The sequence below is a fragment of the Natrix helvetica genome (genome assembly GCF_964273705.1).
Source record: "Natrix helvetica genome assembly, chromosome: 8".
Taxonomy (NCBI): Eukaryota; Metazoa; Chordata; class Lepidosauria; order Squamata; family Natricidae; genus Natrix; species Natrix helvetica.
In genome coordinates, this window is record NC_138559.1 from 25,052,329 (window position 1) to 25,065,292 (window position 12,964).

Below are 12,964 nucleotides of genomic sequence, written 5' to 3' on the forward strand. Positions count from 1 at the left end.
GATAAACCCCCCAAGTGCGCACTCTTTCTGAGACTCTCAGAAAGCGAATGGCCGACCTTCAGGGTGCTAAGACCTCGACGGCTGCAAGGCATATAAACCCTTCCATTGTCCGCCATTCGGTCAGAACAGAAGACGCTCCTGGGTTGAGAAGCAAAACGTCTTCAAGGAAAAAACAAGAAAGTCCAGTTGCTTTTGGCGGGGAGGGGGGGGGAATAAATAAAAAGCATCTTTGGGACTACCAGAAATCTGGTTTCGTATCCTATCCTTGAGCAACTGACAAGCATCTGCAGTGATCCTCTAAATCTGGCGGGACTGTCCCCTGGCTTGATCACCGAAACAAAATAACCCAACATTTCTTATCTCAGATCCATACTTAATGCAATACAATAGCAGAGTTGGAAGGGACCCTGGAGGACTTCTAGTTCAACCCCCTGGCAGGAAACCCTATACCATTTCAGACAAATGGCTATCCGGCATCTTCTTAAAGACTTCCAGTGTTGGGGCATTCACAACTTCCGGAGGCAAATTCTGTTCCACTGGTTAATTGTTCTCACTGTCAGGAAATTTCTCCTCAGTTCTAAGTTGCTTCTCTCCTTGATTAGTTTCCACCCATTGCTTCTTGTTATGCCCTCAGGTGCTTTGGAGAATAGTTTGACTCCCTCTTCTTTGTGGCAATCCCTGAGATATTGGAACACTGCTATCATGTCTCCCCTGGTCCTTCTTTTAATCAAACTAGACCTACCCAGTTCCTGCAGCTGTTCTTTATATGTTTTAGTATCCAGTCCCCTAGTCATCTTGGTTGCTCTTACTTCACTGTAATCCAACTGAGCAGCCCCCTTGGGCAAGTGGCCTTCGACCGGATTGTCTGATTTCAGAAGTAAACCTCTTCCTCTTGCAAACCGTTTTATTTCCCAGGCCATCCCTACTGACTTTGGCCGTGTTTTGACCATCATCTTGAATTCTAGGCGTTGCTCTGGAGCTGGGTCATGAATCCAGATCTGGCGCGGAAAGTAGTTTCCGAATTCAACAAGATCTATTTGCTCTTTGTAGGTTGGGTTCAACAGATCCCCGGATACCCAAGCTAGGAAGGTGTCGGCTAACCTTGGTGTGATCTCCTTGCCTTCTTTCGTTTTTCCAAGCCTGGAGTTTGTTGTTGATCTTCCTCTTGGCGAAACTGTAGATCTCCACCAAAAACATGAAGGACACGCCGTACATCGCTAGGATTCCACCCTTGAGCGTCGCGTACGTCTCGGGGGACTTCATCACAGAGTGCATAATCCAGGCACCGCCGACGATCCGCAGCCCCAGGAAGAGAGCCACGAAGAAGATGTCCACCACATCGCCGGCCAAGCTGTGGTAGCCCCCACTGTCTCGCAGGAACCAGCGCATTTGCAGAAATGGGTTGGTGATCTCGCTCACGAAGATGATGGCGTTCAGTTCGGGGCCCGACTTGCCGGTGTCCAAGACCAGTGACATGCCGCCCATGCTTAGCAGGTGGTGAGTGAGCATCAGGTCACTCTCGCCGTCCAAAAGGATGCACCAGCAGAAGTCAAAGATGAAATAGCCCAGTGACAGGCAGAGGATAAATTCTTGGAGCGGAGTGTTTGGATGGCCTAGAAAAGGGGTAAATTAGAAAAAAAAGAAAAGAAAAGCAATTGAGTTTTGTGCATCCCATTTTGCATTTTCTCCGTTCTGAACATTCAAAAGCAGTGAGGGTCTAGGACAGGGGTGCCAAACACAAGGCCTGTGGGCTGGATCCAAACCATGGGGTGCTTAGATTTGGCAAAGTGGGGCCACCCTGGAAACAGCAAAGAACCGACCCGCAGTGCCTCTGATAGCAAAAAGAGAGCTCAGGACAGAGGTGATATTCAGCAGGTTCTGACCAGTTCTGGAGAACTAGTAGCAGAAATTTTGAGTAGTTCAGAGAACTGGTAAATACTATCTCTGGCTGGCCCCGCTCCATCTATTCTCTTCTCTCTCTCACCCCCCCCCCCCCGAGTCCCAGCAGATCTGGAGGAAATGGGGATTTTGCAGTATCCTTCCCCTGGAATGGGGAGGGAATGGGGATTTTGTAGTGACCTTCTCCTGCCACACCCACCAAGCCATGCCACGCCCACAGAACTGCTCGTAAATTTTTTGGAATCCCACCACTGCTGCCTCCGAGGCTCCGTTTTCAGCCACAATGTCCTCCTGCAGCCCTCTGCCAGCAAAAATGGAGTCCAGGCGGGCGGTGTGCAGCCTCGCCGAGCTCCATTTTCATGGGCAGAAGGCTGCAGGAGGCCATTGCGGCTGAAAACGGAGCCTCGATGAGTGGACGTTGAGATGGCCACACACCCCGTCCCCTCCTCTCTGTGGCAGCCTCTCAAATATTGGAAGCGGTCTCATTCCAAAGCACAGAAATGATAGATTTTAAAGCTGGTTTAATGTTGATCATCGTCTGATATCGTCTGAAGCAGTGGTGGGTTGCAGGCCACCCCAGTATGGCCGTACCAGTGCCTGCCAGGAGCACCGGGTACCGTTCCGGTACGGTGCTCCGGAGGGCCCACCCACCCACCTGCCGTCCTTACCTGTATTTGAAGTCTTTGGCTCTTTTGCGCAGTGTACACTCTGCTTTGCAGCATTCCAGGAGGTAAGGACGCATGCATGCGCGTGCTGCATGCATTCATGTGGACGCCGGAACCCGTTTGCACCATACCGGTTGCGCCGGGATCCGGAACCCACCACTGTCTTGAAGGTTTAATAAATTTGCCAGCTGAGCTTTGATACACATTCCTTTTTACCTCCCCACTGTCAACCGAATCAACCTTCTGCCAAGAAAATATCCTACGTTGCTGAAAGAAAATTATAGGGGAACGGCATCAAACATCGCATTTAGGAATCAAAATGTTTGAGTTTAGATTTCAACATCTCTCTTTTTTTTAAAAATGATATCAGGGCAGCCAATACGGCACATATAGGTGAGGGAGTTTGCCATACCTTTAGTTCCATTCTCAGTGGGGTTTGACGTGTCTCTCCCCCCCCCCCCCCCGCTTCCTCAGTGTTAACTTTTCTAAGAGAAGGTTTGTTTTAATCATGGGTTATACAAGCCATAACTGGCTGCCTTTGACCCACTTGCCGAGCTGTAACTTATAATTGTACAAATTGCAGCCTTCGGGTTTCAACAGCGTATCGAGAGGGGAAACCATGCTTTGCCCTCCATAACTATTGGCTTCATATACTGCAGCACGCTAAGTCAGAGCCGTGCAAACCACATGAATAGGAACCGGTTGTCAAGCATTCAAAATCTGACCCCGTGCTGAGGTGGTCTCAATGTGTGAAAAATGGTCATAAGTCATAAGCAGTGCTGTTGAAACGATAAATATTCATTAATTAAATGGTTGTAAGTCAACACCACCTAGAATTCTGCTTCCAGTTTTGGACACCACACTATAAAAAGATGTTGAGACTCTAGAACAGGGGTGTCCAAACTTGGGAACTTTAAGACTTGTGGACTTCAACTCCCAGAATTCCCCAGCCAGCTGGCTGGGGAATTCTGGGAGTTGAAGTCCACAAGTCTTAAAGTTCCCAAGTTTGGACAACCCTGCTCTAGAAAGAGTTCAGAGAAGAGCAACCAAGATGATTAGGAGACTGGAGACTAAAACCTACAATGGACGGTTGCAGGAACTGGGCATGGCTAGTCTAGGGAAGAGAAGGACCAGGGGACAAATGATGTCTGGCTTTCAATATTTGAGGGGCTGCCACAGAGAGGAGGGGGGGTCAAGCTATTCTCCAGAGCACCTGAAGGCCAGAAAAGGAATAATGGATGGAAACTGAACAAGGACAGATTCAACCTGGAAATGAGGAGGAATTTTCTGACAAGTGAGAACAATCAACCCAATGGAATAGAAGTTGCCTTCGGAAGTTGGGGGAGCAGTTTCAAGAAAAGACTGGACTGCCATTTGTCAGAAATGGTGTCAGGTCTCCTGCTTGGGTAGGGGGTTGGACTAGATGACCTCCAAGGTCCCTTCCAACTCTGTTAATCTGTAATCTGGATTGTTCGGTCTCTCCCCTCCCCCCTCCCAATTTAGACACACCGATGTGCACATCCCACTTCCATATGCTGCTTATTCTCCATGCTTGAGCAGTGTCTGTCTTTCCTTTGCAGCTCCTTCGGAGTTGGACAGGTGTTGTAAAGGCACATTAAAAAAAACAAAACCTAAACCTTCATCCTTGATCCTAAATGCCTACAGAGTTTCTCCATCATCCAGGTCACGGTTGTCCCAAATGTGCTTTTTCAAAGGGCTGGACACCGTTTGTGCTATTCAGGTGACCCCCCCGAGGGCACAGAGAGACCTCCAAGTGGGTTCAAAGACTCTCAGAGAGGGCCCTAACGACCAGATGACTGTAAAGTATATAAACGTTTCCACCCTCCACCCTTCCATCAGAACTGAAGAAGCTTCTGGGATGAGAAGCGAAACCGCTTCAAGGAAAAACAAAGTTCAGTTGCCTTTTTGGGAAAAGAAAAAGCACCTATGAAACCTTGAACCTAAATCCTCACTCCTACACACCAGAAACTCTCCCTGGAGCAAATGAAGGATGTTTATGGAAGGGTATTAAAGCTGAAACTCAAAATTATCTTTATGCGGAAACCTTGTGTAGATCACGACTCCTCCAGCTGGAATCACATTCCTGATTCTCCTCCTTGTTTTCATTCTAATTCTCCCGGTAAACATACTGGGTTTTTCTATGGTAAAAGGGCAGAGTGCCACGGCTTACTATTCATTGAATACTCCTCAAAATACAGGATATTATTTTTGGTGCCGCTGCTTCGCTCTTATCACCCTCAGAGTAATTACAGGGCTCCCACATTGCAAATCAGGAGCAGGGCTTGTAAATGCTGCCCCTGTTGTATGGGGCAGAGAGCCAAAAGCTTAGAATAAGACTTTCCTCCAAGGAATTATTTGACACACAAGGCTGGCAGGTGCTGCGTGAAAAGGGTTCAAGATCTAATCCCAGCGAAGGAGAGCTAAACTCAAGGCAGGAGAGGGCTTGTGAGGACACAACGGAGGAAGCCACATGCAACTAGCACAACTGAATCCACGTCTAAGTCCCAGCTTTAAAGACAGGAAGCAGTGAATGAGACAGAGGGAGAGAGGGGGGGGACAGATGAAAAATGGATGATTGGGGGGGGAGAAAAAAAGTAAAAGAAAGAAAGGAAGAAGAATAAAAGGAAGGAACTGAGGGAGGGAGGGAGGGAGGAAGAAAAAAGAGAAAGAAGGGAAGGACAGACAGAAGGGAGAAAGGTAGGAAGAAAAGGGAGGGAGGGAGGAAAGAACAGAAGGAAGGAGGGAGGGAGGAAGAAAAGAAGGGAGGGAGGAAGGAAGGGAGGAAAAAAAGGGAGGGAGAAGGAAGAAAAGGGAGGGAGGAGAAAGAAAGGAAAAGAACAGAAGGACAGAGCGAGGAAGAAAAGGAGGGAGGGCGGAAGGAAGGAAGAAAAGGGAGGGAGGAAAGAAGGGAGGGAGGAAGAAAAGGAGGGGTTTGAGGGAAGAAAAAGAAGGGAGGAAAGAACAGAAGGAGGGAGGGAGGAAGGAAAAGAAGAAGAAAATAAGCATGTTACTCCCTCAGCTTGCCTCACATGCTTTTGGTATGTCCTCCTGGGGTGCACTGTTTTCACTTGCAGAAGGAAGTTTCTAGTCCTTGTGACTGAAACTGGGTGGCCACTCTGCTAACAAAAGGCTCAGAATTCCATAAACCATCACCGCCTCCCTCAAATGTTATATAAAGAGTGGGATAAAACTAAGAGCTCTTCTTCGGTGGCTGACTTTATGCCTGCCAACATTTGGCTTATGGCAGGGGTGTCCAAACTTGGGAACTTTAAGACTTGTGGACTTCAACTCCCAGAATTCCCCAGCCAGCCATGCTGGCTGGGGAATTCTGGGAGTTGAAGTCCACAAGTCTTAAAGTTCCCAAGTTTGGACACCCCTGGCTTATGGTCACCACCAAAAGTGGGATGCCAAGTGGTGACCTCAAACACCATCCGTCTTCTCTGAAACTCCTGGGATTCGTGCTTCAGAAGTGACAGAAATATCCTTGCAGGGCGAGTCCAACTTGCCCCTGGCTGTGCACTGCCCACCTGCAACTTGTAAAGAAATCTCAGTATTTAATTGGGTCACCGAGGCCTGTGCAATGCAGTGAGTAACAGGGCTTAAGAGCGCCGAATGCAACATTCAAATCCCTATTTACAATCCAGCTTGCTGAATCGCCTAAGATCGCTTGCAATCTCTCGGTCTCCTCCACCCTGCAAGGTTTGAGGTGAGGTGAGAGGTTTCTGGGTTGTGGGGAATAGAGTAGGGACATCTCAAATTTCCTGGCAGTTAAGAATTACTTTTTTTTCCTTTTGGAAAGCTTTGATTGATGAGAATTAGATTGATCAAGTGCAGTGCCGGCAGAAACAAAGTCTTAGGGACTGCAGATTGTCAGCAATTTCCTTCTCCAGCACATGGATAAATACACCTGGAAACATCTACCTACCTACCTACCTACCTACCTACCTACCTACTCATTCTCTCTCCCTCCCTACCTACTGTATTTCTCTCTCTCTTTCTCTCTCTCCCTCTCCCTCTCCCTACCTACCTACTCTCTCTCTCTCTCTCTTTCTCTCTCTCCCTCTACGTACCTACCTACCTACTCTCTCTCTCCCTACCTACCTACTGTATTTCTCTCTCTCTTTCTCTCTCTCCCTCTCCCTACCTACCTACTCATTCTCTCTCCCTCCCTACCTACTGTATTTCTCTCTCTCTTTCTCTCTCTCCCTCTCCCTCCCTACCTACTCATTCTCTCTCCCTCCCTACCTACTGTATTTCTCTCTCTCTTTCTCTCTCTCCCTCTCCCTACCTACCTACTCATTCTCTCTCCCTCCCTACCTACTGTATTTCTCTCTCTCTTTCTCTCTCTCCCTCTCCCTCTCCCTACCTACCTACTCTCTCTCTCTCTTTCTCTCTCTCCCTCTACGTACCTACCTACCTACTCTCTCTCTCCCTACCTACCTACTGTATTTCTCTCTCTCTTTCTCTCTCTCCCTCTACGTACCTACCTACCTACTCTCTCTCTCCCTACCTACCTACTGTATTTCTCTCTCTCTTTCTCTCTCTCCCTCTCCCTACCTACCTACTCTCTCTCTCTCTCTTTCTCTCTCTCCCTCTACCTACCTACCTACCTACCTACCTACTCTCTCTCTCTCTCCATACCTACCTACTGTATCTCTCTCTCTGTCTCTCTCTCTCCCCCTTTATCTACCTACCAATTTTTTAAAAAAATTGCCTCTTCAAAACCTTGGTGTGTCTTATACTCCAAAAAATACAGTAATAAATGGAGCGACTTGCCTTCAGAAGTTGTGGGTGTGCCAACACTGAAAGTTTTTAAAGAAGAGATTGGACAACAATTTGTTTGAAATGGTCTAGGGCCGTGATGGTGAGCCTATGGCACACATGGTGGAAGTGGCACGCAGAGCCATCTCTCCAGGCCCGTGAGCTGTCACCCATTCTGAGTTCCGGCGCGCCAGCCAGCTGGTCTTCATGCACATGACAGCACCAGAAACTGGAAGAGCAGATGCTTGGTGCGCAGGCACATCAGTAATGGGTTCTGGATCCTGTCGTAGCTGATACACAGCGCATGGGGCCAGGCATCCTCGTCGGGCACTCACACTCTGTATGCATGCACATGCCACCACCCTGTGACACAATTGGCCCATTTGCATCAAAACCCGGTAAGGAACGTGGGCAGGTGGGCAGGCCAAATGAGCCACTGTTCCGGTATGACAGCTGCTGCTCCCAGTTACCACCGGTACACCCCTACCGGGCCGTACCTCCTGGAAACCATCACGGATGCACACGGCGGGAAGATGATCTTTCAGTTTCCGGTGCACACATGCTCACTGCCTGGCTGATTTTTGTGTGCGCATGCTTGCCACAAACTGGAAGACCAGGTGGCCGGTGCATATGTGTGTGCTGGAAACTGGAAGATCATTTTCCCGGCATGTCCATCGGGGCATCGGGTGGCTGCTTGTCCAGTTTCCAGCATGCACACGCACACTTCTGTCTTGGCACTCAGTGCCGAAAAGGTTTACTACCCCTGGTCGAGGGTTTCCTGCTTGAGGAAGGGGTTGGACCTAGAAGACCCCTCCCCCCAGGTTCCTGCCAATTCTGTTATTCTGTTTGAGAGCGCTGCATTCTCTAACCCAGGATTTCCCTCTTGGCTTCTTTAAGTCACATGGACTTCAACATGTAGAAGAAGGCAACCACAAGGCCTTTAAGACCGGCTGCGGAGACCCCCGCGAACGATCCATGGAGTCGCCATCAGATGGAACTGGAGCTAAAGGACTTCTAACTAACTGTTTTGCACTTATCATGGAGTGTATTATTTATGGGAAGAAGTGAGAAGCTGTTTCTCCTGGGAATTCTTGATGGGAAAATGGAGAAAAAATTACAATAAATAATATTCTACATATTAACTAATTGCAAGTAGAACTGTACTAGCATAGAATTGGAAACAAACAGATATCACCTCCAGATCCGATTATAAGAAGGAAAATCTATGAATGTGTAGAAATGGATAGACTGTCTATGGAAATGAAGAAGAGGGAAGAAACAGAGTATTATCAAATTTGGAATAGATGGTACTCCTGGCTCAAGAGTAAACATAAAACCTAAGGTGTAAAGGGTAAAAGTAGAATATATAGAGAGTATTAAAACAAGGATATAACTTAGGATAGTCATATAGGGCTAGAATTTCTTGTAAATAAAATTATTACGAAAAATATGTATACCGATATGGAAAAGCTGTTCCGTGTAAATGTATGTTTTGTTTTGTTTTAAATGCTGGAAAATGTAATAGATACTATTTTTAAAAAATAAATAAAAGAGACTTATAACTAACTGTTTTGCACCTATCGTGGAGCATGTTAATTATGGGAGGACGTGAGAAGTTGTTGAGGAAGAGAGGAAAAAGTGGGAAGTTTCTCTATAGGTACCTATTCTCCTATAGGTAGAGCCATGTTGATGGATCGTTGCTGGAGAAGTCATATGAGCTGGGTGGAAGGTGAAACTAAAACAGAAGGCGGCGCATTGACAGCTGATAATGTGCAGGAGGAGAACTTGTGCCGATCAACAAAGTCACCTGGATTAGGAGAAGCAGTGACAAATGGGCAAGAAGGCTAAGAACTTGATCCTTAGATTGGGAAGTTCATAATTTAAAGCTTAGGATCATCAACCCATCATCTCCTTCCTCCCTCATCCCAGGATAATAATGTAGGATGACCTCTGAGCACAAGAATCGTAGGACATTGGAGAACCCAACGAAATCTTTCACCTGGGCCAAACTGGAGGACCAAGCTGGGAAGCGTCCCTTTGAATCTGTGGCTTGAAGCACAGAGGTGTTGCATCTTCTGGAAGGCTTAGCCCAGATGCTTTGGGGCTTCCCCACATCTTCTTGGACATGGTCATAAGACACATCTGTCAGGTTGAGTTGCAAGAATGATATCTGTGCATGCCATTGACCAGTAGGGAGCTTGAAACAGCGACATTGGGTCCTGAAGAAGACTGGTGGCCACAACGCTTCAAGGACCAGATTTGACCATTTCATGGTATAACTTGGACGGGTCCTTGGTGCTCTCTGAGCTTGTTATTTTTTCTTGCAGACATTTCATTACCCAAACAAAATACCCTCATCAGGATGTGACCTAATTTGAGTAATGAAACATCTGCAAGAGAACAATCCAGCTCAGAGACTACCAAGGCCCGTGAGCCTCAGTGGCACAATAGTGAGAGCGCAGTACAGCAGGCAATGTCTGCTGACTGCCAACTGACTGCAATTTGGTCGTTCAAATCACACCAGGCTCAAGGTTGACTCAGCCTTCCATGCTTCCAAGGTGGGTAAAATGAGGACCCAGATTGTTGGGGGCAAGAGGTTGACTTTGTAAACCCCTTAGAGAGGGCTGTAAAGCACTGTAAAGCGATATATAAGTCTAAGTGCTATTGCTTCACATCTGCCAACTGCTAGCAGTTCAATCCTGGCCAACTCAAGGTTGACTCACCCTTCCATCCTTCCGAGGTGGGTACAATGAGGACCCAGTTGGTTGGGGGCAATAGGCTGACTCTGTAAACCGCTTAGAGAGGGCTGTAAAGCGGTATATAAGTCTTAAGTGCTATTGTTATTTCAACCCTGATCTACAAAGATTCTCCTTCGCTGGTCTAACTTTGCCTAGTCCTGGTTTCAAGGCTGAGACAGTGGGAACTTAAGATCTCCCACTGGCACTGTGGTGGAAGAGGCTGATCCATTATGCCAGTCTGATACCCCTTGCTTCTTCCAATATGCTGGTGGAGCTTCACTCACACCTTCCTACCTGCATGAGTCAGCGGCCAGGGACCATCAACAAAGACCACGTAGCCAGAAAGGAAAGTGACCATCAAGCCGTGTAAGAAAGTGACCACTCGACAGCTCCATTCTGCGCCGCGATGCCTGTTTCGATACCAGAAACCCCAGTAGAGGAAAAGCCAAGCCAGGGTGCTAATGATGATTTGGAGAAGGATGGGCGACATGTTCTTGTAGCTAAGAAGAAGAAAAAAGAGAGCGAGAGAAATAATATGCACATTAGCCCAATGACAATGAAGCTGCTGGCTGGGGAATTCTGGGATTTGAAGTCCATTCAAGCTGACTGGGGAATTCTGGGAGTTGAAGTCCTGACAAGCTGCCTGGGGAATTCTGGGATTTGAAGTCTATACATTTTAAAATGGGCAAGGTTATGAAGCACTGATCTAGACAATTTTGTCTTCCTGCTTTCCTCCCATTGTCTTTTTCTCTCTCCTATTTCTCTCATCTCCTCCCTCTTTTTTTTCCTGCAATACTTAGCTGAAATAGTTAGATGATAGATAGATAGATAGTAAGAGAAGCCAGTTTTATGGTAGTCTGATAAAAAAAGTTACAATTAAAAAGCTAAAAAAGCTAATGCAAGCTAAAAAAAGAATAAATAGTAAAAGTAGGAAGCAGAGTAAGAAAAAACAAGAACAGATAAGAAATTAAGAATTCTGTAAGGAACAAGAAATATAGAAAGAAATAATTTCCTCCTATAAACAATTATCTCCTCCTCTTAAATTAAAACAAGTGATCTCTTCTTTCCATATCTTATCTATAAACAAAGTCTTAATATCTCCTTGTTTGGTCCTTGATCAAATAAACCAATTTTATATTATTTCCATTCACTTTTAACGATCTTGACCATTAGTCCCTTCAAATAATGTCCCAGAGAACTTGGTTTTTTTCCTCCATTTTTTCTTTGTCCCCTGTTACCAAATTCTTCAAAGCTTTAGCAAGCCTCTTCTGAAAACCCAATATAGAAAAAAAATTATTGAGGTTGCTTTCTTTGTTATTTGTACATCTATTTTAATTATGTATGTATGTATTTTTTGGCACACCCTGTGTAGCATCTTCTTCCATTACATTCTTGTAATCTGTCATTTTAACATCCGTTTTCAGTTCTGGGTCAGCCTTGTTTCTCTTTTATAACATCTAGCAGGATTTAAGTGTTATTCTCCTTCAATTATAATATTTAGCTTCTTGTGGTTCCCCTTAATATCCAACTTTCAAAGACTCATTCTACCTTTGTTTAAAGAGATTTTTAAAAATCCCACAGGAAATTTATTCCAATTAATTGCAAAATCCTATTTCAAATCCACCAGATCCTTTAGTCTGCTTGCACAATTCCAAAATCAAAATTCTAACTCCTTTGTGCATATTAATTCTGAAAGTATTTTAAAGTCCGTAAATTTGTATTTTAAATGTCTTTCGCTAAGGGTTGAAGGAAATTCATCCAGGGCTATAAAACGTGTTGACTTAAAGGCTCCTAATTAAGCCATTTCCAAAAGTAGTTAGTAAGGAAATTATGCAATCCAATATCTAAATATTAAAGGTGGGTTGAGCAAGATAGTTATTATCTCCCAGAACGCTAAACCCATGGGAAAACTCTGTCTTGCAGTCTCTTCCTGATGAGCAGCTGCATGGAGCACTAGTGGGCAATCTCAAATCCTTTCCTTGTCCAGAGAGAAATTAAGAAGAACTGGTCCACATGACAAGTTTTTTTGCTAGAAATGCAGGCATCCTAGAACTTCAGTCCATCAGCTAGAAACCAGTAAAGTGAGCAATCAAGTCCCCCAAATCTTTATGGCCAGTCAATGACTTTACTCTCTTCTATTCAATGACTTTACTCTAGGTCCTCTGTTCTAAGACTTCCCTCCTACGACTTTAATTTCTTAATTTCCAAAAACCTTCATTATTGTTTAAAAATGTTATACACAATTAACAGGTCAGGGGAGTAAAGGTAAAGGTTCCCCTCCCACATATGTGCTAGTCGTTCCTGACTCTAGGGGGCAGTGCTCATCTCCATTTCAAAGCCGAAGAGCCAGCGCTGTCCGAAGACATCTCTGTGGTCATGTGATCGGCATGACTAAATGCCAAAGGCGCACGGAACGCCGTTACCTTCCCACCAAAGGTGGTTCCTATTTGCCTACTTGCATTTTTACATGCTTTCGAAGTGCTAGGTTGGCAGAAGCTGGGACAAGTCACGGAAGCTCCCTCTGTTATGCGACGCTAGGGATTCGAACCGCCGAACTGCCGGCCTTTCTGATCGACAAGCTCAGCATCTTAGCCACTGAGCCACCGTGTACCCCTGTCCAGGTACTCACCAGCAAAACCCCAAATCCTTGAAACAGAAGAAAGATGACAAATCCAGGAAAAGGTTTAGCAGTCAGCTAGGATGGTCTCTTCTGTTGCCGATTGGGAATGAAGTTGTGGAATTCCCGAACACCCGTCTGTCTGCAAATCTTCCTCTTCCTCCTCTTCCTTCCTCCACAATCCTAAGAACAGCTGAGCCTCCAAACTAGTCGATACAAAAGTGGAATGCCTTCACGAGGAGGATATCAGCTTCTGGAAATGA

The 12,964-nt window shown here is 45.9% G+C and overlaps 1 protein-coding gene across 1 annotated transcript; it reads right to left on the reverse strand.

The window, feature by feature from the left end:
* Nucleotides 1-1,023: 1,023 nt before the first annotated feature.
* On the reverse strand, nt 1,024-10,574 carry LOC309395986 (TLC domain-containing protein 5-like; the record flags this gene model as incomplete). Its single annotated transcript, XM_081960698.1, has 2 exons — nt 1,024-1,613; nt 10,379-10,574. The coding sequence occupies 2 exons, from the start codon at nt 10,572-10,574 to the stop codon at nt 1,024-1,026; spliced, it is 786 nt and encodes a 261-aa protein (XP_081816824.1).
* Between the last annotated feature and the right edge of the window lie 2,390 nt (nt 10,575-12,964).